General features: G+C 40.8%; 1 protein-coding gene across 1 annotated transcript; it reads left to right on the forward strand.

Annotated features, from left to right (window-relative positions):
• On the forward strand, positions 1–26874 carry LOC149286015 (phosphoserine aminotransferase-like). Its single transcript, XM_089494548.1, has 9 exons — positions 1–270; positions 3842–3902; positions 5464–5533; positions 7564–7769; positions 11308–11480; positions 12995–13164; positions 20954–21082; positions 24689–24826; positions 25734–26874. Exons 1-9 carry the CDS (start codon positions 1–3, stop codon positions 25837–25839), a joined length of 1323 nt encoding a protein of 440 aa, XP_089350674.1. The 3' UTR covers positions 25840–26874.

Here is a 26874-nt window from a genome sequence, read left to right on the forward strand (position 1 = left end):
ATGGACGGAGCACGCGCCCTCCTCGTGGCCCTCCGGCCAATGGCGAGGGCCGGCTGGAAGGCGGGGGCCAATGGGAGCATGGCCAGTGCCACACCCCTCCTGGGGCAGCCAATGGGGAGGCGGGGGCTCCTGTTTAGGAAGGCTCCCTCTGCCCCATTGTCCCATCACCAGCTCCGAGGGAAGCCCTCCGCTGCTGCAGCCATGGAGGGACAAGCCAAGATGAAGGAGGTGGCCAACTTCGGGGCAGGACCAGCCAAGCTCCCCCGGGCGGTAAGGAGAAGAGCCCTGGGCTCCCCAGAATGGAGGACCCTTCCAGGCAGAATGGAACACTAGGCACACTCCCAGGACTCCAGGCAAAGCCAGGCTGCTTGCTTCGGGTCCAGGTTTTGGAGGACCTTTGGGGCAGTCCTCCTGGAGGGTCCGGGAAAAGGAGGACGCCTCTGGTTGGGAGCCTTTTCAATCGCGGGGTTTCCTTCCTTTCCCAGAATTGGAGTTTCTTCCTCCATAGGCTACCATCCTCATTGCAGAAGTAATCCGGTTTGGAAACCAGTTGGAACTGCCTATGGACACCCTGCAGAAATGATCCACTTTGAGACCGCTTCACCTGCCCTGGCTCAATGCTAGGGAATCTCGGGAAACTCTAGTGTTTGTGAGCCATTGTGCCTCCTCTGTCAGAGAGAGCTCTGGTGTGCCACAATAAACTACAATTCCCAAGATTCCCTAGCATTGAGCCAGGGCAGTTGGAGCGGTCTCGGACTGGATGTATTTCTGCTCTGGGTTTGGGACTGCATCAACACTGGAGAAATAACCCGGTTTGGCACCGCTTAAACTCTTTGTCTGGTTCAAGGCTATGGAATTCTGGGAGTTGGAGTTTGTTGTGGGGTCTAGAGCCAAGCTCTGTGTGTGTATATATGTATGTATGCATTAGGAGTATGTTATGAATGTTTGTTTTAAAGTGCTATTTTAACATGTTTTATATGATATAGATAGATAGATAGGTAGGTAGATTCTGTTGCCCAATGGCCTGTTGTCTGAAATAGGTATGTTCTTCTCACTGCTCTAAACCCACTGGGTGACCTGGGCAAGTCACACTCTCTCAGCCTCAGAGGATGGCAACAGCAAGCAACCCCCCTCTGAACAAATCTTACCATGAAAACCCCATGATAAGTTCGCCTTAGGGCCACCATAAGTTAGAAAGGACTTGAAGGCACATAGCAATGACCACAACAGTAACATCTCTCACCAGTGCACCTAAATCTCCCAACTGGTTAGGCTTTTCATGTCCCCCTGAGACCAATAATTTTCATGGGATTTGTTCTCTTGGTGTGACTTCAAGTCATTTCCAATCTAAGGGTCCAAAACACACTGCAGAAATAATTCTGTTTGAGACCACTTTAACTTCCCTGGCTCAGAGTTACGGAATCCTGGGAATTGTAGTTTGTTGCGGCACCAGAGCTGTCTGGCAGGTAAGGCTAAATGTCTCACAAAACTACTGTTCCCAGGATTCCCTAGCATTGAGCCAGAGCAGTTAAAGCGGTCTCAAACTGGATTATTTCTGCAGTGTGTTTTGGCAAACCTGTCACAGGGCTTCCTTGGCAAGATTTGTTCAGAGGGGGGTTTGCCACCGCCTTCCTCTGAGGCTGAGAGAGTGTGACTTGGCCAAGGTCACCCAGTGCCAGCCACAGATGCCGGCGAAACGTCAGGAAGAAACTCTTCTAGAACATGGCCACATAGCTCGAAAAAAACCCCTATGTCACCCAGTGGCTTTCCATGGCTGAGCAGGGGTTTCGAACCCAGATTGCTAGGGTTGCAGCCCAACACTGAAACCACTAGGCCACACTGGGGTTTGCTTCAGGTACAAAAGAAAACGTTTGAGCTGAGAGTACTACTGCTAGGCTCATAGTGTGGCACTTTTGGAACCATGCAAAAAGGCGATTCCAAGCAAACTGGAATTGCTGTGTCAATTCCAAGGAAAGCCCCCTCCTTTGACATGCTCAGGCAGCTGCAAAAACGGAATTTTGGTTTTCTTGTTTTTCCAGTTCAGAAAGCCAGAATATAGGAGGCTTGCTGGAAGCTTGAAAAACAGCAGTGCTCTTATCCATTTTGTTTGTGCATTCTGGAGGCAAGGATTTAAAGAATCCATTGTCTTTGCTCACTGAATCGACTCTTTGTGAATATGTAGGGCAGAAGATATAAAAAGATACACTGCTTTAACATCAGATAGTTTCATGCTAACTGGAGAAGCAGATGTTAAGTAACATATGTGTACTGAGTAAGCTATAGACATCTCTTCCGAAGGTTGCATCAGCAGCCACATCTGGGAGAGGTGTGGCTTTTGTTGGATATATATATATATCAGATTTCTCCGCTTCCTGCAAGAACTGTGTGCTTAAGCTGATTTTAAGCATTGCTACGCATTGTTCAGATCTAGAGTGCTATTAATTTCTAGTCTCATTTTGCACTACAGTGCCACTGTTAACATTTCCCCCAAAAGCTCACTAACTGTAGTTTGTTGTGTGCCTTCAAGTTATTTTCGACCTATCATGGGGTTTTCTTGGCAAGATTTGTTCAGAGGTTTGCCACTTTCTTCCCCTGAGGCTGAGAGTGTGTGACTTGCCCAAGGTCATCCATTGGGTTTACATGGCTGAGCAAACTGTAGTATACCTCATTTTAACAATCTTATGTAAAGAAAGTTTTTATCCATGTTTCTTACCCCGTTAGCTAGTTTTTCTTACCACTGAAGAAGCGTTGACATTTCAGAGGGCTTGCATGTAAATATATGTCTAAGTAAATGTAAAGATTCCTTTATGTTTTAGATCTTTACTGGAAAAAAAGGTCCAATATTAGTAGTATGCAAGATCTGGTTTCTGAAAACCTGGCTGTAAAGTGTCTCTTGGTGGTGGTTGTCACAAAATGACAACCTAAGTGGTCACATCTATAAAAACATTGTTCAAAGTGCCTTAAGGAATGATCAAACTTGTACACGTTTTCTGGAACAGTCAAAATCTACTCAACCATGAAAGAAAATGTGACATGAGACATGGTTTTGCTAATAGCTTCTTTCAAATGAAGATCCCTTTATTATCTGGCTGGTAAATCTAAAAATTAGGCTCCATGTTGAAATTACCAAGGGCAAAATATATTTTAGTCCTATAAGGAATCCTTGGCCTGGATGACTAGATGTCCTAACCACAAAGGAGGACAAGGCACCGTAAATGTAGGACATTCAAGAAAAGTGTAGGACATTGCAAAATAAAAGTTAAAAACACTCATTTGACTATAAATCCGTGTTTCTTAGTCATGTTTAAAATGGGGGACATTTTGGAATTCCTCCTGGACAGAAGGTTGAAATGTAGGACATGTCCTGGGGAAAAGAGGATGTCTGGTCACCCTGTCCTTGGGGTGTTTCCAAAGTCCTAATGGCATTTCTGTATTATGCTTTTATGCTGATTTTTAGGGCAGAATCCTAAGATTCAGTGTCTGTCTGTGTCACCAGAAAGCCAAAGACACTTGCATTTGGCTCGTGGACAGATGCCTTGACATGGTATAATTATGCTTATGTTTGGTTAAAACATGTAAAGCAGTCATGTCTATTTGTTGTCCTGTGTATATTTATAGTATAAAACAGGAGTGGAAATCATGTGTCCCCCTGCATGTTGTTGAACTGCAATTCACAGCATCCTTTACCATTAGCTATATTGGCTATAACTGCTGGGAGTTCCAGTCCAGAGATATCTCAAGGACTACATGATTTTCTTTCCAGTATAAAATACAGAGAATAAAATGTGTATGATTTGCTGTTGACATGTGATCAACTGTATTGACTTTATTTCCTTTGCAGGTATTGTTAGAAGCCCAGAAAGAACTGCTGGATTATAAAGGCCTTGGCATTAGTGTTCTTGGTAAGAGATGTCTATTCATTCCAGATGCCTTTATGGGAGATTTGAAATTTACATTTTAAAATTAATGCTACAAATTAGTACATTGTAATTCATTCCTGATGTTCTGAGTATAAAGCCTATCCTTTAAAAATATCCACATATTTTAAATTATTTCCTCAAAATACTTATTGGCTGAAATACTTATTGGAGGGTAAATGATAATAAACATCAATAATGTAAAATGGTAAGAGTAACATTAAAACTAAGGATATTTCTACCTTATGATCAAGACAAAATTAAAACATCTGTGTCACATTTTGTTCCACACATTTTGCAAGGAGCACAGGACAGCATACACTGAGTTTTGATGGTAGGGATGTTACCCTATTTTGTTTTTTACCGCTAGCCTATGAGGAATGTTAGGCTGAAGATCCAGATCCATCTTTGGCCAGCCAGTCAGATTCAACCCTCAACCTTGATCTCTTTTGTTCAACTTACCTTTTCACCCATCCTACACAACAACATATTCATATGTTTTTGGCATATCAGTCCCAGCCAGCCAGCATGGGCCAAGGTCCAAATTCTGCAAACTTGAACCCAAAACTAATCAATAGCTTCAGGATGGGATAGTCTATTCTACACAAGTCCTATAAAAGTTGTAATAGATTGAAAACATAAACTTTTATAGTAATTTCCTAGTGGGTGTAGCAGGTTTTTTTTAGTGCACCTGGATCTCTGAGCTCCAAGATCGCATCTGAATTCACTTAAGTGCAGGGATATTATCAGACAAAGGAAATTGGAAGTATAATCCAATGGCAATCTGAACGCAATAATGGGGTTTAACATTATTGCATGATAACCCACTACACACAAATTCAGGCAATGGTAAGTCAGTCTGAACGCAATCATGGGGTTTCATGTTATTGTGTGATAGACTGCCACATGCAAATTCGGGCAATGGGAAGCCAGTTCAGACGCAATGTGCATTCACGTAATTGCGCTAAACTAGCAACTTTAAGCGAATGCGTTCTGGCCCCACTGTCTTTTCATTCGAATTTAAGAGAAATTCCTCCTGTTTGATAAATTCCTATGAGAGCAATTCTTGTACCACAGATTTTCTGACTCCCTTGAAAAATATGAGGCCATGTGTATAAGCTGTTTTGGGTCTAATCTTGGGAGAAAGCGGGATAATAATAATAATAATAATAATAATAATAATAATAATAATAATAATTATATACACTTTCCATGAAGTCACTGATGCATGTGGTGGTATGTGGAGTAGGGCTGAAATATGTGGATCTATAGTAAAGCTCAGAAAGCAAGGGTTAGTTCAGACTCTATGTTGTCTTTGATACTGCTGGTGATTTAAGCAAATTAATTATTTCTGTTTGTATTTGTTATTGTTGTGCGCCTGCAGATAGTTTCTGACTTATGGAGGCAAACTTACCACATTATGGAGGGTTTTCTTGGCAAGATGTGTTCAGAGGGGGGTTACCTTTGCCTTCCTCCGAGGCTGAGAGAGCGTGACTTGTGGTATGGCTTATATTGTAGCGTGTTTGATTTGTTTCTTTTGTTCTAGAAATGAGCCACAGAAGTTCTGACTTCTCAAAAATCAACAAAGCAGCTGAAAATTGCTTGCGGGAACTTCTGTGAGTTACAGTTTCTATAATTTTTGTCAACACCATCAAGAGCCTTTCTTTTGTAGCTCTAGTACAGTTTTCCTCCCTTTGCATGTGAGATTCTTTAACAGAAGTTGAAAGTGTTTGTTTCATTGATATGGAAATAAGGCTAATCAGCTTGTACTTTTATTCTGAATGGTTTAGTTTATAAACTAATTCAGTTACCACTTCTATTATAGGGCTGAATCCACTTGTTACTCCCAACTGAAGTAAACCTATAGAGTCAATGGTCCAAAACACACAGCAGAAATAATGGTTTGAGACCACTTTAACTGCCCAGGCTCAATGCTAGGGAATTCTGAGAACTGTAGTTTTGTGATACATTTAGCCATCTCTGTCAGAGAGCTGGGGTGCCAAAGTAAACTATAATTCCCAGGATTCCAAACCACTGAGCCAGGGAAGTTAAAGTGGTCTCAAACAGGATTGTTTCTGCAACATGTTTTGGACCAATGAGCCTTATGTAAGTCTTGATTTAACACATCTGTTCATTCAGTGTCCCTTATCCAACTGGAATGAATAATTAGGTTTAAGCCACATGGTTGTGGATGAACTGCCTGTTTTGTGGTAGCATTGTAACAACTTGCCAACACCATTGGTTAGATCGAGCATAGACTTGATTTTAAACTAGTTCACATTAAGATCAGTGGGACAGAAGTCATTAGTTGCTAGCTCATCACATAGATTAAAACAGAACAAAAGTGTGACCTGCACTATTTTTGGAGAGCACAGCAACACTGGGAGAAAAATAACTTAAGCTGGAGATCTAGTGAGAAAGAGGGGAATGCTACATCCATTTCCTTAGTAGCACTTCTGAAAACATGAACACTGAAAAGCTCCTACATCCGCTACCTTCCTATTGTCCTAGTTATACATTTTGGTGTGCCTTGAAGAGCTTAGACCAACCCTGTTAACTCCTGGGAAGCTGCAGGTCATATTTTCTCTTGTCATCTTGCTACCTGTTTAGTATGCTTTGGTTTTTCTTTCAATTCTGAATAGCAGACTGGATCAACAAGAACTTATGTGGGCTGAAGCAAAAAAGTCCTCTTTTAATTCATTAAGAAAGTATGATAAGATGTAAAATATATGGCTGAGCTCTAAAGACATAAAAAATATTAAGATCAGGGTTGACTGTAAAATAACTGATGTAACCTGAACATATGGATGCTTTCAAATATTTCCCCATTCCAGAATCTGTACCTTGAATGGGGTGAACTGTCAAATCCAGTTTGGTTTCTGGAATGGTTAAATTCCATGCTATTTTAAAATTTTGTAAAGTATCACAAAGCTCATCACTAATGGGTTTTAAAGAGATGTTACCATCACCAATACATATACAAGTTTTAAAACAGGTATTCAATTGCATGTGTACTTCTATAGCACTATTGCTTGCAGTCAGCTTGTGGGAAGATATATATATTTTGTGGGCCTTTTAAAAATCACTCTATTGCCCTGTACACACTGACGCTTTACGCTGGTCTGGGGCCGAAATTAGGGTTCTGTAGGGCTGGGCATCTGCATGCGCCCAGTTCTACTATCGGCATGTGGACACTATGATTGCGCACACCCGTCCATACGGGGTGTGCAACAATGACATCTGCATAGCGCAGTGACCAAACAGTGTTGCACTGCACGGATGTAATCTTTGTGTGCGAGTGCACCAATGCCGCCCCGTGCATGGCATAGAAAAAACCTGCTGGGAGCGGGTTCTTTTTAGGTCTCATGGACGCCGTGGCATTTGTCTGCGGCGACTTCCAATTGGGGCAGAAAGGGGAAGCATCTGACTGCCCCTTTCTGCCCATCTGTATCCCCCCAAGATTGATTTTGTGGGAAGAAGCTACATGATTTCCACTTTGAATTAGCAAGAAGTGTTTCAACTGCTGGTATGCTGTCTTCTAAACCAGACATTTTCACTAGGCATCTATTGTGAATAACAATAACATGGGACAATGTTTTAAATCCTGAAGTAATACTTTTCTTCTGCCCACTTTTCTTTCGCACAGCAAAATACCAGACAATTACAAAGTTGTATTTCTCCAAGGAGGTGGCTCTGGACAATTTAGTGGCATTCCACTAAACCTTATTGGGTTAAAAGAAGCAAGGTGTGCTGATTATGTGGTCACAGGAGCATGGTCAGCAAAAGCAGCCAAAGAAGCAGAGAAATATGGCAAAGTCAACCTTGTTCATCCTAAACTTTCTACTTATACAAGTGAGTTAATCTTAAACATAACATTGATGAGAACTTGGAATCATACCTGGAAGCATAATTTTCTTATCCCCACTTGGTTCATATGATTTGATGAAACTGTCACAGACATGGGTCTGTAAAAATAGAAAAGGAGCCTGGAAACACATGGCATGTCTCCTGAGGAGGAATACCATGTCAGGTATTTGGGTATGAAAACTTTTATCACATCAGAGAATAGAAACACTTGCCATTGATCAGATCAACTCTCCCTAGAAGCTAGGATGGCTAAACTGAGGTTGTCATACTTTGGCTATATCATGAGAATGGACTTTCTAGAAAAGACTGTAATGCTTGGTAAAGTTGATGGCAATAGGAAAAGAATAAGATTGTATACCAGATGGATATATTCAATCAGAGAAGCCACAACCATGAATTTGCAAGATCTGAGCAGGGCGATTGAGGGTCTCTCATGCATCGGGTTGCCATGGACCAAAGTCAGCTTGAAATCAGTTAACAACAAGGAGAAGTCTTGCCCTGTCTCTTTTCCATACCTTGCTTTGCCTGTCTTTGTTATAGAGACTCTTTAAATATTATTATCAGTACTGAATTTTCACCATTTCATGTGTTGACTATATTGGCTTTATTCTTTTCGTCTCTTGATTTGCTTTTCAGAGAACCTAAATCTGGTTGTTTAAATCCCATCCCTTCCTTCATTCTTTTTGTAAGCATGTTGTCTAAGAATAATTGGGCTGTGCATGGGGGTAATTGTGCATTGGAGGGAGAAAAAAAAAACCAGCCACTCAAATGTGTGGGAAAATTAGTACAGGGAGAATTGGGATCAAAATGGTAATACAGTTTGACAAGAGTGCTGGTCTGGAAGTAGCCAGAAGTATAAATAATTAGGACAATGTAGTGCAAATAGAAAAGCATCTTGTTTTATTGATATAAAATGCACACGTTTCTGCATTGGATATAATTTAGGGTATCTTCTGTGCAAAACAGCTAAATTAGTGTTAAACTAGTTGTTAAAAATTATTCCTGTAGAAGCTACAGAGTTACACAGGAGAATAACATAACAGTGCAAACAATGCTTGCAAATTAAAGCCAGATTTGGCAGGGCTTCTTTCTTTTATTTTTGAGTGGCTTTTCAGTTCTCTTCATAGCTCCATGACCCTTCTGGTGGCTTTCACTCCCATTTCTTGTTTCCTTCTATCCTTGCTGTTATTTCCAAAATGTAATTAATGCTGTAAATCAGAGCCATGGAGAAAATATGTGCCAGTTGCATGATTTTTTGAGTGTCATTGGTAGAATGAACTTGTTTCACAGCTAGGCTTGCACATATTCATGGTTTCAGTCACAGTTGCTGGGTTTTATCCTCCTCCTCAAGATTTTCAGGAAAAGGAGTTTAGATTGCAGAAATGATAATTCAAAGAGCTATCAGTTTGCTTCTGACAAAAGAGTAATCGTTTTTCAAAACATGTTGGATTGTAGCCAATAGGCAAAGGTACTTTTTGAACTAGGTTATTTGTTGAGTACTGTATTATTACAGATTCCTCTAACCTGGATGCTTTTCAGGCACACAGCATGTTCCTTTACGAGTGATGCAAACAATGTCCAAGAAGAATTAAGTTTCTTTGAAGTTCTGAAATACGGCCAGTGTGGCATGCAGTGTGGGAAATGAATCTTTAATCTGAGAGAGATATCTAAATGCACACTGCCATGTTTCTGTAAGGAGAACCAGTCTTAAAAGCTACAGAGTGATCATCGTCTCTCACGATCAGTGAAGCATAGCATCTGGGTTGGGCTGTCCTGTCCTAATTATGATATTTTAAAAGCTGTTTTCATTTGTTACCAGGAAGTTCTGGCACAGTACTGTTTCTGATGTAAAGCAGTTAATTTTTGCTCCTTCCCCCAGGTGAAATGGACATATTCCTGATGTAAGCAAAGTTTATGCAGTATGGAGTGTGCATAGATGCAACTACCACGTTATGGCAGTCATTGCAAATGCTCTATTGGTGCTTAGACTGCTAGCCAATCTCAAGGCCTAAATTTCAGCACCAGGCCAGAGGATGTCTAGTAATGTGACTGGATTTTCTTTTCTTTCTGCTGCCCTCCATGTTGTACCCAAACCTGCTTTAGGTTTTTCCCCCTCAGCTCTCCAGAGGATCCCAGCCTTCCAAAATCTCTCTCTCTCTCTCTCTCTCAGTCTCTCTCTCTCACTGCATGTGTGTATAAAGAAATAGTCTGTTAGGAATTTGATTTGAATGCTAAAGTTATTTTGAATAATAGTCTCTTTTAACATACTGAAGAAAGCAAGCATTATCCTTTTGCCTTAGAATCATAGAGTTGGAAGAGACCATCCAGTCCAACCCCCCTGCCATGCAGGAAATCACCATCAAAGCACCCCTGACAGATGACCATCCAGCCTCTGTCTAAAAACCTCCAAAGAAGGAGACTCCACCACACTCCGAGGCAGTGTGTTCCACTGTTGAATAGCTCTTACTGTCAAGACGTTCCTCCTAATGTTGAGATGGAATATCTTTTTCTGTCGTTTGCATCCATTGTTCCGTGTCCTATTCTTTGGAGCAGCAGAAAACAAGCTTGCTTCATCCTCAATGTGACACCCCTTCAAATACTTAAACAGGGCTATCATATCACCTCTTAACCTTCTCTTCTGCAGGCTAAACATACCCAGCTCCCTAAGTCTTTCTTCATAAGTTATGGTTTCCAGACCCTTCACCATTTTAGTTGGTCCACATCCTTTTTGAATTGTGGTGCCCAGAATGGGACACAGTATTCCAGGTGAGGTCTGACCAAAGCATAATAGAGTGGCACTATTACTTCCCTTGATCTAGACACTATATTTCTATTGATACAACCTCAAATCACCTTGGCCTTTTTATCTGCTGCAGCACACTGTTAACTCATATTCAACTTGTGGTCTACTAGGATTCCTCCATCCATTTCACACGTAGTCTCGTTAAGCTAGGTGTCCCCCATTCTATATCTACACATATCATTTTTCCACCCTAAGTGCAGTACCTTACATGTCTTCATGTTTACATTTATTTTGTTAGCTTTGGCCCAGCTTTCCAATCTTCTTGAATGTTGAGCCTGTCTTCTGGAGTATTAGCTACTCCTCCTAATTTAGTGTCACCTCCAAATTTGATAAGCATGCCCTCTATTCTTTCATCCAAGCCATTGATAAAGATGTTGAATAGCACTGGGCCTGGGACAGAACCCTGTGGCACCCCAGTGGTCACTACTCTCCAGGCGCTATATAGTGTCGTTGTCGTCGTCTTCTTCTTCTTCTTCTTCTTCTTCTTCTTCTTCTTCTTCTTCTTCTTCTTCTTTTTTACAATAGTACATTTTCACTCTCTAGCAAGTCCAAGATTTAATCCACTTTGCTGGTAAAGCAATAGAAATGTGCAGAACTGGAGTTGCTGTCAAAGTTCATTGTTCCAAGAAAGCTGCATATAGTTACTTTCAGACTGCTTAGTCTACTACTACTTGGGAAACGTAACTGTTGTATCTCTTTCTGTTATCTTATCTGCTTTAGAAATCCCTGACCCGAGCACTTGGAACCTTAACCCAGATGCCTCTTATGTCTATTATTGTGCAAATGAGACAGTCCATGGTGTGGAGTTTGACTTTGTACCCGACGTTGGGAAGACAGTCTTAGTTTGTGATATGTCTTCCAACTTCCTCTCTAGACCAGTGGATGTTTCAAAGGTAAAGTTCTTAAAGAGCAGAGTTTGCAAAGTGTAATCTAATACCTTGGGTCACTGAGGCCAATTCTTTGTTACTTTTATGAATATCAGGACATATCAGTATTACACAGTTACATCAGTGTTGTAGTAGTTTAAGTCCTCTCACTAATATTCCCTGGGATCTGTACATTCCTCAAAATTCAGTTTGTGGCCCCTATTATACATTACTTTTCATATTCATGTCATTTTCTGTATCCTTGTTGTCTCATGAGTCTCATCTCCAATTAGATTTTAAGACTCTGGACATGAACCTGTAATGTATTATTTTTTTTTTAAAAAAATGATACTATACAAACATTTTCCTTTCTTTAAGCAATAAACAGCTCCTTGCTGTCTCTAGACCCTCTTCTCAGAGCTACAAAAGGGATTCTCTGAGGAGAGAGAATAACAATTACTTGGACAGGGTCATAATGTTAAGTCCCAGTAAACTCAGTGGAAACCACTTCGCAATAAACATGCTTAGGACTGTGCTGTTTGTCCTCTATCTTGAATGTATCTTACATGACTAAGACTGTTTTGAACATGAACACTATGCACCTTAAGCTGGGAATGGGTAAGCTCTTGTTTTTCAATGTTGCTGTGAGTGCTGGCATGTTCTTTATCTTGCTGTATGAACAGTATAAATGTGGCCCTTCCCAATCTTCATTGTACAGCTGGCTCTCCATATCCACAGATTAGAACATCCATGGCTTGAAAATTTTCAAAAATAAATAAATTCCAAAAAGCTAAACTTGATTTTACCATGTTGGGTGAAATCATGACTTGCTAGAAAAAACAATGATGCTGGGAAAGTTGGAGGGATATGGAAAGAGGGGAACACCTCATGCTAGATCGATGGACTCTGTAAAGAAGGTGAAAGGTATAAATTTACAAGACCTAAGTGGAGCAGTGGAGGATAGGAAGTCTTGGAGATGTCTCATCCACAGGGTCGCCTTGTGTTGAGACTGGTGTGAGGGCAGTAAACAACAACCACAAATAAGTGACACCATTTTCCTGTTCCATTGTATTTAATGGGACTTGAACATCCAGATTTTGGTATCCATGGAGGGTCTTGGGAACCAAGCCCACTACACATCCTTTATCCTGGCACAAAGGAAATAGTCAGTGTCAAGGGAAATAAATAACAGTAATCACTACATGAATTATTAATAGTTTTTGGACTTTCCCCAAAGTTCTTAGCTTAATCCATAATTGCTACATTCCCTTCGGTGCCCAACATCTACAGCAGAGACAAGGGACCTTTGACCCTCCTGATGCTTTGGACTTCAGTTCCCAGAAGCTCCAGTCAGCATAGCCAATGCTAAAGAGTTTTGAAAGTAGTATGCCAAAGTATCTGGAGGCCAATGTTTTTACACTCCTAATCTATGGTGTTTTCCTCATTGATTGACTGATATGTTTTAATTGTAGTTTATAAATGAATCCATGGGTGCAATGTCTATTTTGTTTCCTTCCCCACCCCCTACTCCCAATATAAAGTTTGGTGTAATTTTTGCTGGTGCTCAGAAGAACATAGGTACTGCAGGCGTCACGGTGGTAATTGTGCGTGAAGATTTAATTGGCTTTGCACTGAAGGAATGTCCTATAGTGTTGGACTACAAAGTGCAAGTGGAGAACTCCTCATTATACAACACTCCTCCGTGCTACAGGTAATTTTGCCGAAGTGTATCATTCACCCTTCTAATTACTTGTGTGTCCTTTACTGTGCAGTGTGTTTGGGTTTTGATGAGTGATGGCAGAGTGCAAACATAAGATTGCTTTGTACTGGAGAAGCAGGATAAGAGTCTAACAGTGCTGAGCAGAAACCTGCTGTGGTCCTGAAATGACTGCTTGATGCAGCCTCCGTTGCGTGTCTCCCTTGATGCATATTAGAATTTACTATGGAATGTTTGCTCTTGCTTTTTAAAAAAATATTTTTAACTTTATTCTCAACATACAATTAAAATTAACAAATGTAGAAAAGAAGTACACAAAAAATAAAGGTAAGTATATAACAAGGTATTAGGCATACTGAAATAGCTAATACAGTAGCAATAGCAGCTACATTTATATACTGCTTCATACCACACTAAGCAGTCTCTAAGCAGTTTACAACTGTAAGCTAATTGCCCCCAACAAGCTGGGTACTCATTTTAGCAACCTTGGAAGGATGTGAGCCTGAGTCGACCCTAAGCCCCTGGCTGAGATTGAACTCACAACCTTGTGGTTTGTGAGTGGATGGCTGCAGTACTGACATTTAACCACTGCACCACCAGGCTCCTGGTGATTTTAGATTTATGTACAAGACCAGATCTAACAACTACATGGGGATTCTCAATGAACTGGTGAAAGGCCTAAGGATAATTTTGTGGACCATTTGGTCAGAAAGAAGTTGTCCAAAATGTTTTCAGCTATGCCTGAGGTCCATATGGAGTAGAGTCTTTGTCTGAAAAGACAATTAAAAGGGTGCCATCTGGCAATAAAGTTATAATATAAGAATAATAAAATATTTATTTGTATCCTGCCTCTCCCTTTTGAGGATCGAGCCGAGTAATAGCAAAATGAAATACCATACAAAAGCAATAAAACATTCCCTTATTCCCCCATCCCCCCTAGCCTCCCTCCTACAAATATAAAATTATAACAATAAAAACCATAGTTTTTTGTGGGTTTTTCGGGCTATGTAGCCACAAAAAGCTATGGATGCCGGCCATGAAAGCCTTCAACTTCACAATAAAAACCATATAAATAAAAACATAATCAGTTAAAACAGATTAAGGTGCAAGAGGCAATACAGAGGTGTCTGATTAAGGAAGCAGATAATTCTATCCTGATCAGAGGTCAGTCTGGGAAAGCCCCACTCAAAGAGGACTGTTTTAATCGCCTTTTTGAAGGTGTCAAGAGATGATATCTGGCGGGTCTCTTCCGGCAGGTCATTAACTTTTGGAGCGGTAATTGAAAAGGTCCTCTGGGAAGTCGCCACGAATCCGGATTTTCTTGACTGTAGCAGGTTCTTCCCAGAGGACCTGAGTGTGCAGGCAGGATTATCTGGGAGGAAGCGTTCCGTCAAGTAAGATGGACCCAAACCATGTAGGGCTTTATAGGTAATAACTAACACCTTGTACTGTGCCTGGAAGATGTTCTCAATATAGTTGTCTTTATATTTTTTTAAGCTCTTAGTGCTACAGGTTAGCTTTTCAGAAAGTACTACTTTCCAGACCCTGCCTAAAAAATTTTGTGAGGAGATTCTAGTTAAGTGCCTCCAGTGTTAATGTGATTTCCAGTCTGGCTGCTGCTATGAGCATGTACAACAGATTGGCTTCCCCTTATCCCCAGTATTATCTGATTATGTCCTTGGTTAAGTCTTCATTGTTCTCATAATAATAAAAGCAGCTCAGAAAAATTATTGTCTCGTTTGTCATTTTTGAAATAAACTTCAGAATTCTGTGCCCAAAATTTGTTAACTTTAGGGCACATATTATGCCACTCTCTTTACAAATTTTCCAGCAAGTTGAAGAGAGATTGTTATTAATTTGTGGTAATCTAATTGGGGCCAACTAATCTAATTGGATCAGCAGTAATGATTCAACCAGCCTTCTGTGTCTTATACATACTACTTGAGTCCTTCAAGGATAGTCTGAACTGAGGAGATAAATCTTTGCCAATGGTTTTTGCAATCCGTTTTTGCTGGCTAGGTGTCCTCCTTGACCTACCCATAGTCCTCTGTTTAGAGCAAAGTACAAAAAAAAGAGAGTGATGTCTTTTCCACTGAATTATCACCTAGCTATCAAGATTTCATCATTTAGCAGTTCTTGTGAACAAGGTGAACCTGAATGCAGCATTGCTGTCTGTGCCACTGATTTGCTGACAATAGCGGAAATTGTTAGTAGGATAATTAGGAACTGTAGTCAAGCTAGAGTTGAGTGAAAGTATGTCGCTGACTGTGGAGATTTCTGAATACAGACCCCAAAATTCACAGTTCAAGAGCAAGCATTTGCATTATATCAACAGAATACTGAAATTATACAAGCTTCATTTAAAATGTCTTTTTTAACAGGTGGGTCGTATATGAAATAGGCATTTGACTTTTTAAAGCTTGTGAGTCAGTGTGTTTCTGAAAGTATACTTCAGCTGATAGGATGTACAAATGGAAAAATAGTCAATCCTGTTATCTTAGCAGGGTGAGTGTGTAGCCTTACCAAATCCCAGGCTTTAGAGAGATCGTTCCATATTTCATGTACCTTTGACATTGCATGTGCAATAGATTTGTTTCCCCTTATCCTCAGTATTATCTGATAAATAGTTTATTCTACACACGTTGCAGAAGCCACATATTCTGTATTAATTTCTTAAATACCATGTTTTAAAATCCCAAACTATTTATCTTAAAAGTATTCTTTCATCCCTCCCTCAGCTATTTTATGGCACCATCAAAACAATAACATGATACTTGGAAGTATCATAAAGAAGAGAGGCTTTTTAACTTTTGAAATATGGTCATTCCTTGCTCTATGTAACATGCAGGGTAAAACCAAAGAGAAAACAAGAAAAGCTCCTGGGCCATATTAAAAACTGGAAAATAATATACTTATATGGTTTGTCTTAGAATTAAAATATCCTTTGAACCAGCATTTGCAGATTAAGGGAGGATTTTGTAGGTTTAATGCAGGAGTTGGAAAGGGGTGCTCCTCCAGATGCTAGAAAGAAATGCCCATCAATCCTAGACAGCATAGCCAATGCTGAAAGATACAAGGAGTAAGAATTCCAAAACCCACAGGTGGGCCACAGATTTCCCATCATTGGGAAAACGTACTGTGTGTATGGATAGGTGACAAGATAATTTTTTTTCTGGAAAGAACAAGCAACCAGAAACCTATTTATGTCAGCTATATTTATTGTTCTCACCTTGGTCCTATTCTGGTGTACTACACCCTCCACTAAACATTGAAAATGGGGCTAGATATGTTACCTTGGCCACAGCCCCCCATTACCTACACAAAGTGTAGGACAATAGCCAGGAATGGGAAGCCTTTTCTTCCTGTACAAAAATCTAGCACCTGTCTCCCCCACCACCCTGCGTTTTGAAATGAAGTTAGGAGTTTACAGAAATAGAACAGGCTTCCCTTCAGTGCAAAAGCTGCCCTTGAACTTGTGGAGGGCAATGGACAAGGGCAAAGCTTTTATACTCACAGATCATAGAACTGGATGAGACTATAAGGGAGATGTAGACTATCCCCTTGCCATACAGGAATATACATTCAAGCTCACCCTTTTCATCCTATAATTCTAATTACATGGAGGAAATGAGAGCCTGAGTACTGCTCTCATTCTCCTCCAATCTAGTGTTCTCTACATCTTTACTAGATCAGCCCCAGCTAGCATAGCCAGTGAGTATGGTACATGAGGATGATGGGCACTGTAATCATAGTAGTCAGCTACAGGAGGTGAGTGGGCTGAACTAGACCTTTCCAGAAGATGGAGGGAAGTGACTCAGAGCAGGCATACCTCGCAGTTAATGTGTTATGTGGTCTTAGTCTTTAACCAGTGGTAAGTCTTGAATTGCATAAGTCACCACATGTTTTTTTGAAAGCACATTCCCTCATTTATTTTCTTTTACCACATGAAAGTTACTCTGGAAAGTAATATTTTAGCAGTTTGATGAGAACTGTATTTCACAAAAGTCTATGAATGCTGAGAGAAGCTTTCAGGAGTTGGGGGATGGACCAGCCTCCTTCCCAACATCCATGCCCTTCACATCCAAAATATATTTTAACAAGGATACTGACCCCTCCAACTGGAAGTGAGTTCTGGCTTTGAAAATTCCCTTGTATGTTGCAGTCCCCAGGGACCTCAAAGTGCCCTGTAATATCCAGTGCTTCCTTCTAGAGGCTTTTGGGAACGTCACTGGCCAATGTCATGTTCTCTGAGTTATGACTCAAATGTTTGAGTTATGACAGGTCATTGAAAGGAAGGTTATACCAACTTTGCCCACCCTTCTGTACTGTGGCAACTTTCCTCAGGTTAGACAACTCAACTTTCCAAGCATGATTTGCTTGGATTTATTTATTTTTTGGTTTAGTATATGTGTGGGTTCATGACGCATACTTCAGAACAAACTATTACAGTGTTGTAAATATTAACTTCTATGTTGGCAGAGTATGTCTGCTTTGAGTTTGCTTTTAAAATGCTACCCATGAGTTTCTTCTCCTTTTTGTTTTTGTTTTTCTTTTCTTTAACTGCTTATCTTTCTTCCGTTTGCTGGCAGTAGTTGGCTGGCAACCTGACCTGAATGTCCATGAGTTGGTTTAGCAAAACGCTGAATTAAATTAGAGCAATGTGGATCATTTTAACCTCTTGCCAAAAGGAGCCCTGGCTTCCCAACATTAATCTCCTGGGTGGAGATTAATAGCATTTTCCCCCAGAAGAAAATCTCATTTCCTACCTACAGGGATTTGCTTGATATTCAAATCTGCAACTCACCCTGCTTTGGGGATGACATTGAAGCTTTCTGTGTGGCTTTAAAGTGGGTCATTCAATTACTTGCTGCCCGCTGTTTAGTGGAGGTACTCTGGTGGATATAGGAAAGGCTTAGATGAAATTCAGTCCTGTCCAGCATTCTATATATTTTCCCACTGGAATATGCAAGAATTTTCTTGGTGAATCCGAGCTTTGCTAAAGTCTGCATTTGCAGGGTAGGCAAGGGCTACTTGTCTTCTGAAGACCTGAAATGCAGTATGTGGTATAAAATGAAAATACTACAATTTATTGCCGATGAAAGCAATAAAAATATTTCTGTAAAAGGCTGAACAGTATAAATGCACTCAATATGCATATTTTAAACAAGCCAAGATGGAAAACTAGGAGAAGCACAGCAACAAAATATTGAAAATATTTTTTACTCCAAACGTGTGACAAAACAGAATTGGATTGGGAAATATTGGAATCCCTGTATCCCAAGGACTAACATATCATTCCATTGGAAGGTATGCCAAGGCCTGAGGTCAATGACCCAGCAGTGTGCTTCTGCAGTGTTAATGGAAGCAGATTTGTCATCAGAAAGGGGAGAGAGGATTGCTGCTCCCCCATGCAGTTTCTGTATGCCCTAAACAGTGCTACCTCCTTCTCCTCTCAGGCCATCGTGTTTCTCAAAACTCAGCTCTACTATTATGATGATACCGCAAATAGCCCACATTATAGGGTTATTGTAAAGATTTTGGAGACTTAAAATGTAAAGATGCTTCTTGGCATCTCAACAACAATATAAAAAATATTAATATTTTTAGCTATGGCAAAGTAGGTTGCAGCCTTAGGCCTTTGACTATGTGGTCCAGAAGTGTTCAAAACTGTATTGTACAAGCAGATGTAATGTGAAAGAATTTTATAATGCAGTCTTTTGAAGCACCCCTTTTCAGTCTCTAATAGAGGGATTAATGAAAGAGAACATGTTGGAAGTGTGCCATTAAACACATGCAGACAGAGACAGGCGGTTTATTATGCAAAGGAGCTTCCATGGGAAATGTGTCTGCTCCATCAAGCAGAGTTATGTAGCTAAAACCACACAGACAAAGTGAGAGTACATGTTTTGCATTCTCATTTTCATTCAATAACTCTCTTTAAAAATAGCAGTCAGTGTGCTATAGAAAAGCAGTGGGATTCTGGTAGTCTCTGTTAAGAACGTAATTTGTAGTGCATGCTACCTTATTGTCAACCTAGTTACTACAAAGGAAATTGATTTAGGTGAAAAGTTTAAAGAGGTGGAGCTTTTTGGTGAAATTGTTGATGTTCCCATATTTTTTTTTTAAAAGGATAATGCCAGCAGTGTTTTTAGCAAGTTCTTATTGACCCCCTGGCCTTTGAGTCAAGATTCTTTTAATGCTACCCAATATTTCACAGTACTCAGTATGTTTTCATTTAGTCTATACTAGGAACATGCAGATGTTAGTACTGGGGGATCTCTGAGTGGTTTACAGTTTATTAACAAAGACTTCTCACAGCTGTTTAACAGTAGTAGTAACAAAATATGCTAAGTTATTTTTAACTATTAAAATCAAGAAAGCTGAGGGCTGGGGTAAACCAGATAGTGAAAAACCATTTAGGCTAGCTTTTCTCAACCTTAACCCCCCCCCCCCCCGCACTGTGATCGCTCCCAGGACCCCTGATGACCTTTCACAGAACCCTGATTGAGAAATTCTGGTTCAGACTATAACTTCTACAATTGTGTTAGGACCAATACAGAAAATGTTTATAGTAATGACTTTGTGATAGTTTAAACCAGGGGTAGGCAACCTTTTTGAGCCGGGGACTGGGTTGCTGTCCCTCAGGCGACTGGGGGGCCGAAGCCGGGGGTGGAGCTTCAACCTTCCGGGGCGGGGCCACGTGCCAGGGGTGGAGCTTCCACCCTCCGGGGTGGGGCCGTGTGCCGGGGGTGGAGCTTCCACCCTCCGGGGCGGGGCTGTGTGCCAGGGGTGGAGCTTCCACCCTCCAGGGGCGGGGCCGCATGCTGGGGTTTAAATCTATGTATCCTAGAGCAGCATTTACTGGAGAACAGGATGCTAACTGGAATACTTGGAAGTCAGATAAAGAGCGTGACTACATGGGCCATTTGCTGTGAGTTCCCTCTGTGTCGCTTGGTTCAGATTCCACAGGACTAAAAGCCCAATTAAATTGAGGACTGTCCACAGGTGGGAAGGGCAGTCCCACAGCAAATCCAGGCCATCCCCCCTTAACACGCTTTTAAATAACTCACTATTTGCTCCACATCTTCCCAAAAGGTCTGGGGCATCCTGGAGCGACAGTGGGCGATTGTCTACACAGTGTCCCGCTATGGCAGCCACTGCCACCTGTATGAATTGCTCCTCTGAGGTGCCCAACTATATGGTGCCTTGTTTTTTGCTTCTGTGGGAGCGACTTGCAGTGGTAGTGGTGGGAGGCATCGTGGGACCGGTGTAGTCAGCTGTCCACTGTGACTCTGGAACGTACAGGCAAAGGGGAAGCTTTGGGGCCAGAATTCTCTGTGGGCATTCTCAGTGTAGATCTGCCCATAGTTTCTTTACCTGGGAAGTTTTACGTGTAATTAAAGTGCTTTTAGCATATGACTAGTCTCATTTGCTTGAGCCATTTGAAACTGTTGGCTCTGATACACATTTTATTTCCTTGGTGCCTACTGAGAAAGTCTTTGTGTGTGAGATGTTGTGAATTTTGTCTTAAGAGAAAGCTGACTTGCTTTCCTGTGTGGGCTTATGCCCACTCTTTGCATCATTGAAATAGGCTGGTGTTCACAAATAATTGGTGCCAAATAAAACATTAGCCTTTCAGGTATCACAAGACTATTGTTCCATGCAATCTGTGCCAAGTTTACAGCTTACATAATGGAAGCCAAACATGTTTAGAATGTCAAAACACGTTTAGAATTAATTAATGTTGCTTATTGCTTGTAATTGTTGTTTCTTTTGGTTCCAGCATCTACATCATGGGTTTGGTCCTGGAGTGGATTAAAAACAATGGTGGAACTGCCGCTATGAATAAACTCAGCCAAAAGAAATCACAAATGATTTATGACATTATTGACAGATCCAGTGACTTCTATGTGTAAGTTACTCAAACCTCTATCATTATTGTGATATAAATGGCTCACAGGAAGGTGTGAATCTCTTCTAAACAGCTGTCAGTTCCAAAAGAGGGAAATAAATGCTTTGAGGTTGCTGCTGAAGCTTTTCCAGCTGTTAGAAGGGTGGGAGTAAGCAAGCAAGATAGAGGCTCTTAAGGCCGGCCTGGGGGCGGAGTTGGGGTGTTGCATCCACATGATGCACGCCCTGACTCCATCCCCCAGGGTTCTATGACACTGCGTGCTGCTCTACATGGCGTGCGGCATCATGGTGCTTCTCCTATGCTGCATCCATACAATTCAGTGCCAAAGAAGTGCCGTATAGTTGTGGCCCTGCAGCTATCGCACCTTTTCCAGGGTGCAAAAAAGGAACCACTTATTGTGGCTCTTTTTCGTGCTCTGGAAAGGCCGAATCTGTGCCATGGTGTGCGGTTGCCGCCGTCCCAATCTGGCTGAAGAAGGGGTAGCTGGAGACCACCTCTTTGAGGCTGTTGTACAGCCCCATAGTTAATGATCACAAGAATGACCTGGATTTTTTTGTGTTAAGTATGCAGGAAAGATTGCGGGTTTGTAGCAGCCACCTGGAACATTCTGTTAAAGCTTTACCTGTATGGGCTTGTAGAATTACTTTGGAAAACTTAATTTAAAATGTTATCTGTTGCAGCACAGGGTAGAGGATTATTGCCTTTGGCTGGATTACAAGAGTAAAAAGAAATTTTGTGGAAATATGAAGTAACATCTCTTTAAAATTTGCCACAATAAATGAAATAGTATGGGGAACACAATGATCTAGGGCAGGGTGATGGACTATATTACCCCCTAAACTCTTCCAACATGCGCAAATGGCTAACATTTTAGACATATTTTTGCCTCAGTGCCCTCTAGGCCCTCTAGCAGTATGTGCCAGGCAATTTCACCCATCCCCTTTCCCTATGCTTAGTGGTAATGCCCATATTTTGCACATAGCAGCCCAGGTTCAGTCTGTGGCATCTTTAGATATCTGTAAAAAGTGGCAACTTACTGGTTGTCATTGTTCAATACTGAGCTGACCAGATAGACCAGCCAGTCCATCTCAGTACAGTGGGCTCTTGGTATCTGCTGGGGTTTGGTTCTTGGACTCTCTGTTTGATACCAAATCCATGGATGCTCAAATCCCATTACATACAATGGGATAGCAATATGGTGTCCCTTATGTAAAATGGCAAAATCAAGGTTTGCTTTTTGAAATTTATATGTTTTTTGAATGTTTTCAAGCTGTAGATGCTTGAATCTTTGGCTGAAGAGTCTGTGGTAAGGGAGGCTTCTTCTGTTCCCATGGAATTAACCATTTGAAGTACAGTTGGCCCTTCTTATACACTGATTTTTTTATACATGTATTCAAGCATCCACAGTTTGAAAATGTTCAAAAAAGGATAAATTTCAAATTTCAAACCCTGATTTTCCATTTTTAATAAGGGACACCATTTTGCTCTGCCATTGTATTTAATGGGACTTGAGCATCCACAGATTTTGTTATCCACAGGGGATCTTGGAACCAAACTCCAGCATATAACAAGGGTTCCCTGTGATTACAGTTGGCCCTCCAGATTCATGGTCTTGATTATGCATGAGGTCAAGGCCACTCGCCCAGGCATTCCTCCTCCTCAGGAAAAAAGCCTAGGAGCCAACTCTGTTTCTTTTCTGGCGGGCCAAGCAACAGCCTGGGCTGCCTGGGGGGCAATGGGGTAGGCAAACGGATGGGGCAGGCAAATCTAGATGGACAGGAGGGCAGGGGGAGGCAGGCGTGCACCTCTTTCTCCTCATCCCCTTGCCCTTCAGTCCCTTCAGCCAGCGCTGGGAAGGGATTGAAGGAAGGGGGGATGAGGAGAAACAGGCACATGCCTCTTTCTTCTCACCCCCTCCCTCCTGTCCCTATAGCCGGCTGTGGAAAGGGACTGAAGGGTGGGGGGATGAAGGGAGTCAGGCATGTGCCTCTTCCACCCTGAGCTCCTGTCTCTTTAACTGGCTTCCCAGTGCCGGTTAAAGGCAGGGGAAGGCAGGGGAAGAGCTGAGCGAGCTTCTTCTGGTCTCTCCCATGCCTTGAACAGCTGTCCCAGGCATTGGAGGGGAAGTGGTAGGGGCTTACATTATTCACAGATTTTTCGTATCTGCGGGAGTCCTGTTCCTCTAACCTACACGAATAAGGAGGGACAACTGTAGTTGTGTCTATTATGTTATATTCATTCATATGAAGTAATAGGAGCAAAAGTTAAACTATTCCCCATCAGTATCATAAGCTTTATTGAGTCTTACTATCATTTTTAATTGCATAAATTCAATTTTAGCTTGATGCTTAAGTGCACCACTATGTGAGGATTCATCCTTTTGAACAAGGAACCTATCTGGATGTGTCTTGTGCCCACTCTTTTGTCATTTTCTCCCTCTGGCATGTGCCCATCCTGACTTCTGTCTTTCTGGCACATGTCCATCATACTTGGTTTGGCTGCTCATAACTAACAGCCTTCCCTCAAATCAATCATGAGTTAATTATGATATGCCAGCAGTCGTGTGGTGCAGAGCTCTTTCATGGGATTTTGCTTATTGCAGAGATTGATATGGGCATGTTACTTTCACACAAAGTCTCTGGGGCACGTGGAATGCTTGTATATAGCCAAGACACTTTCAGCCTTCTTCCTGAGGTGCCAAGTTTTGAGGCATGGGAGTTGCTATGTAAGGACTGTACCATGCTGTAAATGGCACACTTTGAATGCTAATTAATCTATAATATTCTTTCTCTTATTCTTTCCCATTTCATATTTTCTAGCTGTTGGTTCTGAAGTGACTGGGGAATTAGGTGAGCTGAAAGCTTGGAGAGATTCCCCACTCTGACAACAGCTAATTCAGATTTTGCTTCTAGAACGTAAACTGTTCAGGAGTCCGAAATGGAAGTAGTGGCCATTACTTTGATAGAATTAAACTGTTGCTGAGGAGTGGTATGTGTCTTATCAGTATGTACTGCTGCCTTTTGCAGCTGAGGTGGCAATGCTGGCACCATGCTTTTCACTGAAGGCAAAATCTTATCTGAAGCAGGGCTGTTTACCTGTGAAATGCCACCTAGCAAATGAAATGCCTCACTGGGCAGACCAAAATGTGACCAGCCTTTCAATGCCACAGGAATTGTATTCCATCTTCCACATGGCTGCAGTCTTTCTGCCTTTCATCCTGTGCTTCCACTCTCCAGATCTTGTGAGTGGCAGTGTGAAAAAGTTAAACTGCAACTTCACGAGTGACTTGTGCCATAGTTGCTGAATTATGTCTGCTTTTTTCTCTCTTAGACAGCTGATGCTGGCAAAATTTAACCAGAACCTGAAGCGAGACAAATTGCAATCACATTTCTAGGTCTTTTCATTGCAGAACAGTACAAGAATCTAATCAGTTGAAATCTGGGAAGAACCAATTTGAGGAAGGCTGTTACAGAGTGGAGTTATTTTTGTGGATAAAGAAACAACTTGTTTAGAAATTTGATCTAGTATATCTTGTATTGAATTTATAACAAATCAATTAAAATACGGCTTTCAAAAATATGAAATATATTATTATGATATTTTCAGATGCCCTGTTGAAAGAAAGAACAGAAGCAGAATGAATGTTCCCTTTCGGATTGGTAGTATCAAAGGTGATGAAGCCCTTGAAAAGAAATTCCTTGATAAAGCTGTAGAAAACAACATGATATCCCTGAAAGGGCATAGGTAAGAGAGAGAACTGTGAAGAAATTTTATCTGGAGCCATTTAACAAGATGATGGGACATACTGTGCTCACCATTCATAAGGAAGAGTGATTAAATTCTTAGTTCATCTGAATGTGAACAAAACTTCCTATTTATAATAAGGGTTTGCTGAATGTTTGCCCTTTTCTGAAAAACCCTTTAATTGGAATTAACTAAACTATGACCAGTTTTCATTTACGTTTCAGATTACAAAGTTGAAAGCCCTAAAATAAGTCACGAACAGTAGTCCTTGAACAGATGTTCCTTTTTGTGTGTGACAAAATAAATATCGAATTAACTATTAACTATTGAAGTAATGCCACTGTTTCTCCATATCTGCTGTTACATAACCATATTTTCCCCAAGTCCCCTTCAGCTTCTTTTCTCTTTTCCAGAACAATCCAGTCAGTCACATACATGTAGCTGATTTTAAAAAATATTCTATGTACAATTATATATATAAAACAACATTTAAAAACTACATTAACAACAATAAAATGCAACACCAAAACAACGAAACACCATGAAATACATATACCTAATATATCAGTCCACTACATATGTAATGCATAACCTAATTCTAACATCTACACAAAAACTAATAATACACACATTATGAAAGGAAAAACAAACAAGAAGACAACCACAAATTGTTGTGACTTCCCTCCCTTGATTTTGACTTCCCTCCCTGATTTTGTCGCTGAGGTCAATTCCTTTCCACCCCACTCTCATTGTGTGGGTAATCCTATCAGGATTCACTGAGAGCAAGCAAAGAAATTTCGTATTCTTTCTCCCTAAAAGACCATGGTCTGTAGAGAAATAAAGGATACTTGTGAAAGTGCGTGTGACTCTCTGCTTGTTTTCTTACATTGTCCTTCTCATCTTCCAGATCTGTGGGAGGAATCCGTGCCTCTTTGTATAATGCTGTCACTGTAGAAGATGTTGAAAAGTTAGCAACATTCATGAAAAGCTTCATGGAGATGTACCGGTCATGAACTGAAGAAACAAAATGTTGTGTTGCAGTCCTGTGACATAAAAAATATTAAGAATTGGAAGATTGTAAAAAAGATTTATTAGAAAACTTTCAACAGAGAAGTAATTTTTGAGACTAAACATTCCAGCATCCAGCCGGAGGGATCTACTGTCAAGTATGCTTTGCTGAACTCAGTCTGTATGAACATTTTGAAAAAGGAAGTCTCTTACTCACTTGGCTATGGTGCGATTTTTCTTCCTAAACTTTTAAGCACACATTTAATTATTGTGAGGTGCAGGTTGTTTTAATGTATTGACTTAGAAAATATCCTTTTGGCAGGCTTACATTTATATACCAAGGGAAAAAATAATTTTCTTCCCAGTCCTCTCTTCCTTTGAAGTCAACTCTGCCTTTATTCCCCCCCTAAGGCTGCCTCTGCTGTACAATTTTGGTTATTTATATTTTCAGTCAGAGCCCATTTTCTATATTTTATGCTTAAAAAGGGGGCTTTCCATGTTCTTCACCTACCGATTGGTTTCATACATGAGCCCAACATCTATAATATGCAGTGGTCACAGTGAACCTCTGAAGCTTCATCACTTGTTATGAACTTTCTGCATCTTACTTACATTCTCTAGTATAACTCCATTCCTCTCAAAAATAAAGCTTAGCCAAAACCTCTCAAAACTCTACGCACAATATACGCACTACATTTTTTCAAAAGTTATGTTAAAACTGCTATGTGCCATAAAAAATGATCAAGAGACTAAATTTCTACCAGTCATTTACTGTCTCCTTAGAACTGGAGTTCATCAGATTGGAAACACAATTCTAATTTCCTTTCCATTTTAACTGCATACAATATTAAGCATACATAGTATGAAAGCTTAAACAATATGAACAGTGCCCCTCTTTATTCTTGGTATAAATGTTTGAAGGCGGTGAACATGTGCCACTACAAAAGGAATAGTTTTATTGCTTAGTTTAAAATAGCCATGTTTTATTTTCTTCTTGTGTTACACTATGAGCTGAAAAATAATAAAAGGCTTCTGTACTA

The sequence above is a fragment of the Sceloporus occidentalis genome, unplaced genomic scaffold, assembly GCF_023333645.1.
Source record: "Sceloporus occidentalis isolate IW3139 unplaced genomic scaffold, rSceOcc1.0.p SCAF_73, whole genome shotgun sequence".
Lineage (NCBI taxonomy): Eukaryota > Metazoa > Chordata > Lepidosauria > Squamata > Phrynosomatidae > Sceloporus > Sceloporus occidentalis.

Coding starts and splice junctions, on each gene's coding strand:
- LOC149286015 (XM_089494548.1), top strand. CDS start 1: ATGGACGGAGCACGCGCCCTCCTCGTGGCCCTCCGGCCAATGGCGAGG. Junction 3,903..5,463: donor CCTTGGCATTAGTGTTCTTG/GTAAGAGATGTC, acceptor CTTTTGTTCTAG/AAATGAGCCACAGAAGTTCT. Junction 11,481..12,994: donor GACCAGTGGATGTTTCAAAG/GTAAAGTTCTTA, acceptor CCCAATATAAAG/TTTGGTGTAATTTTTGCTGG.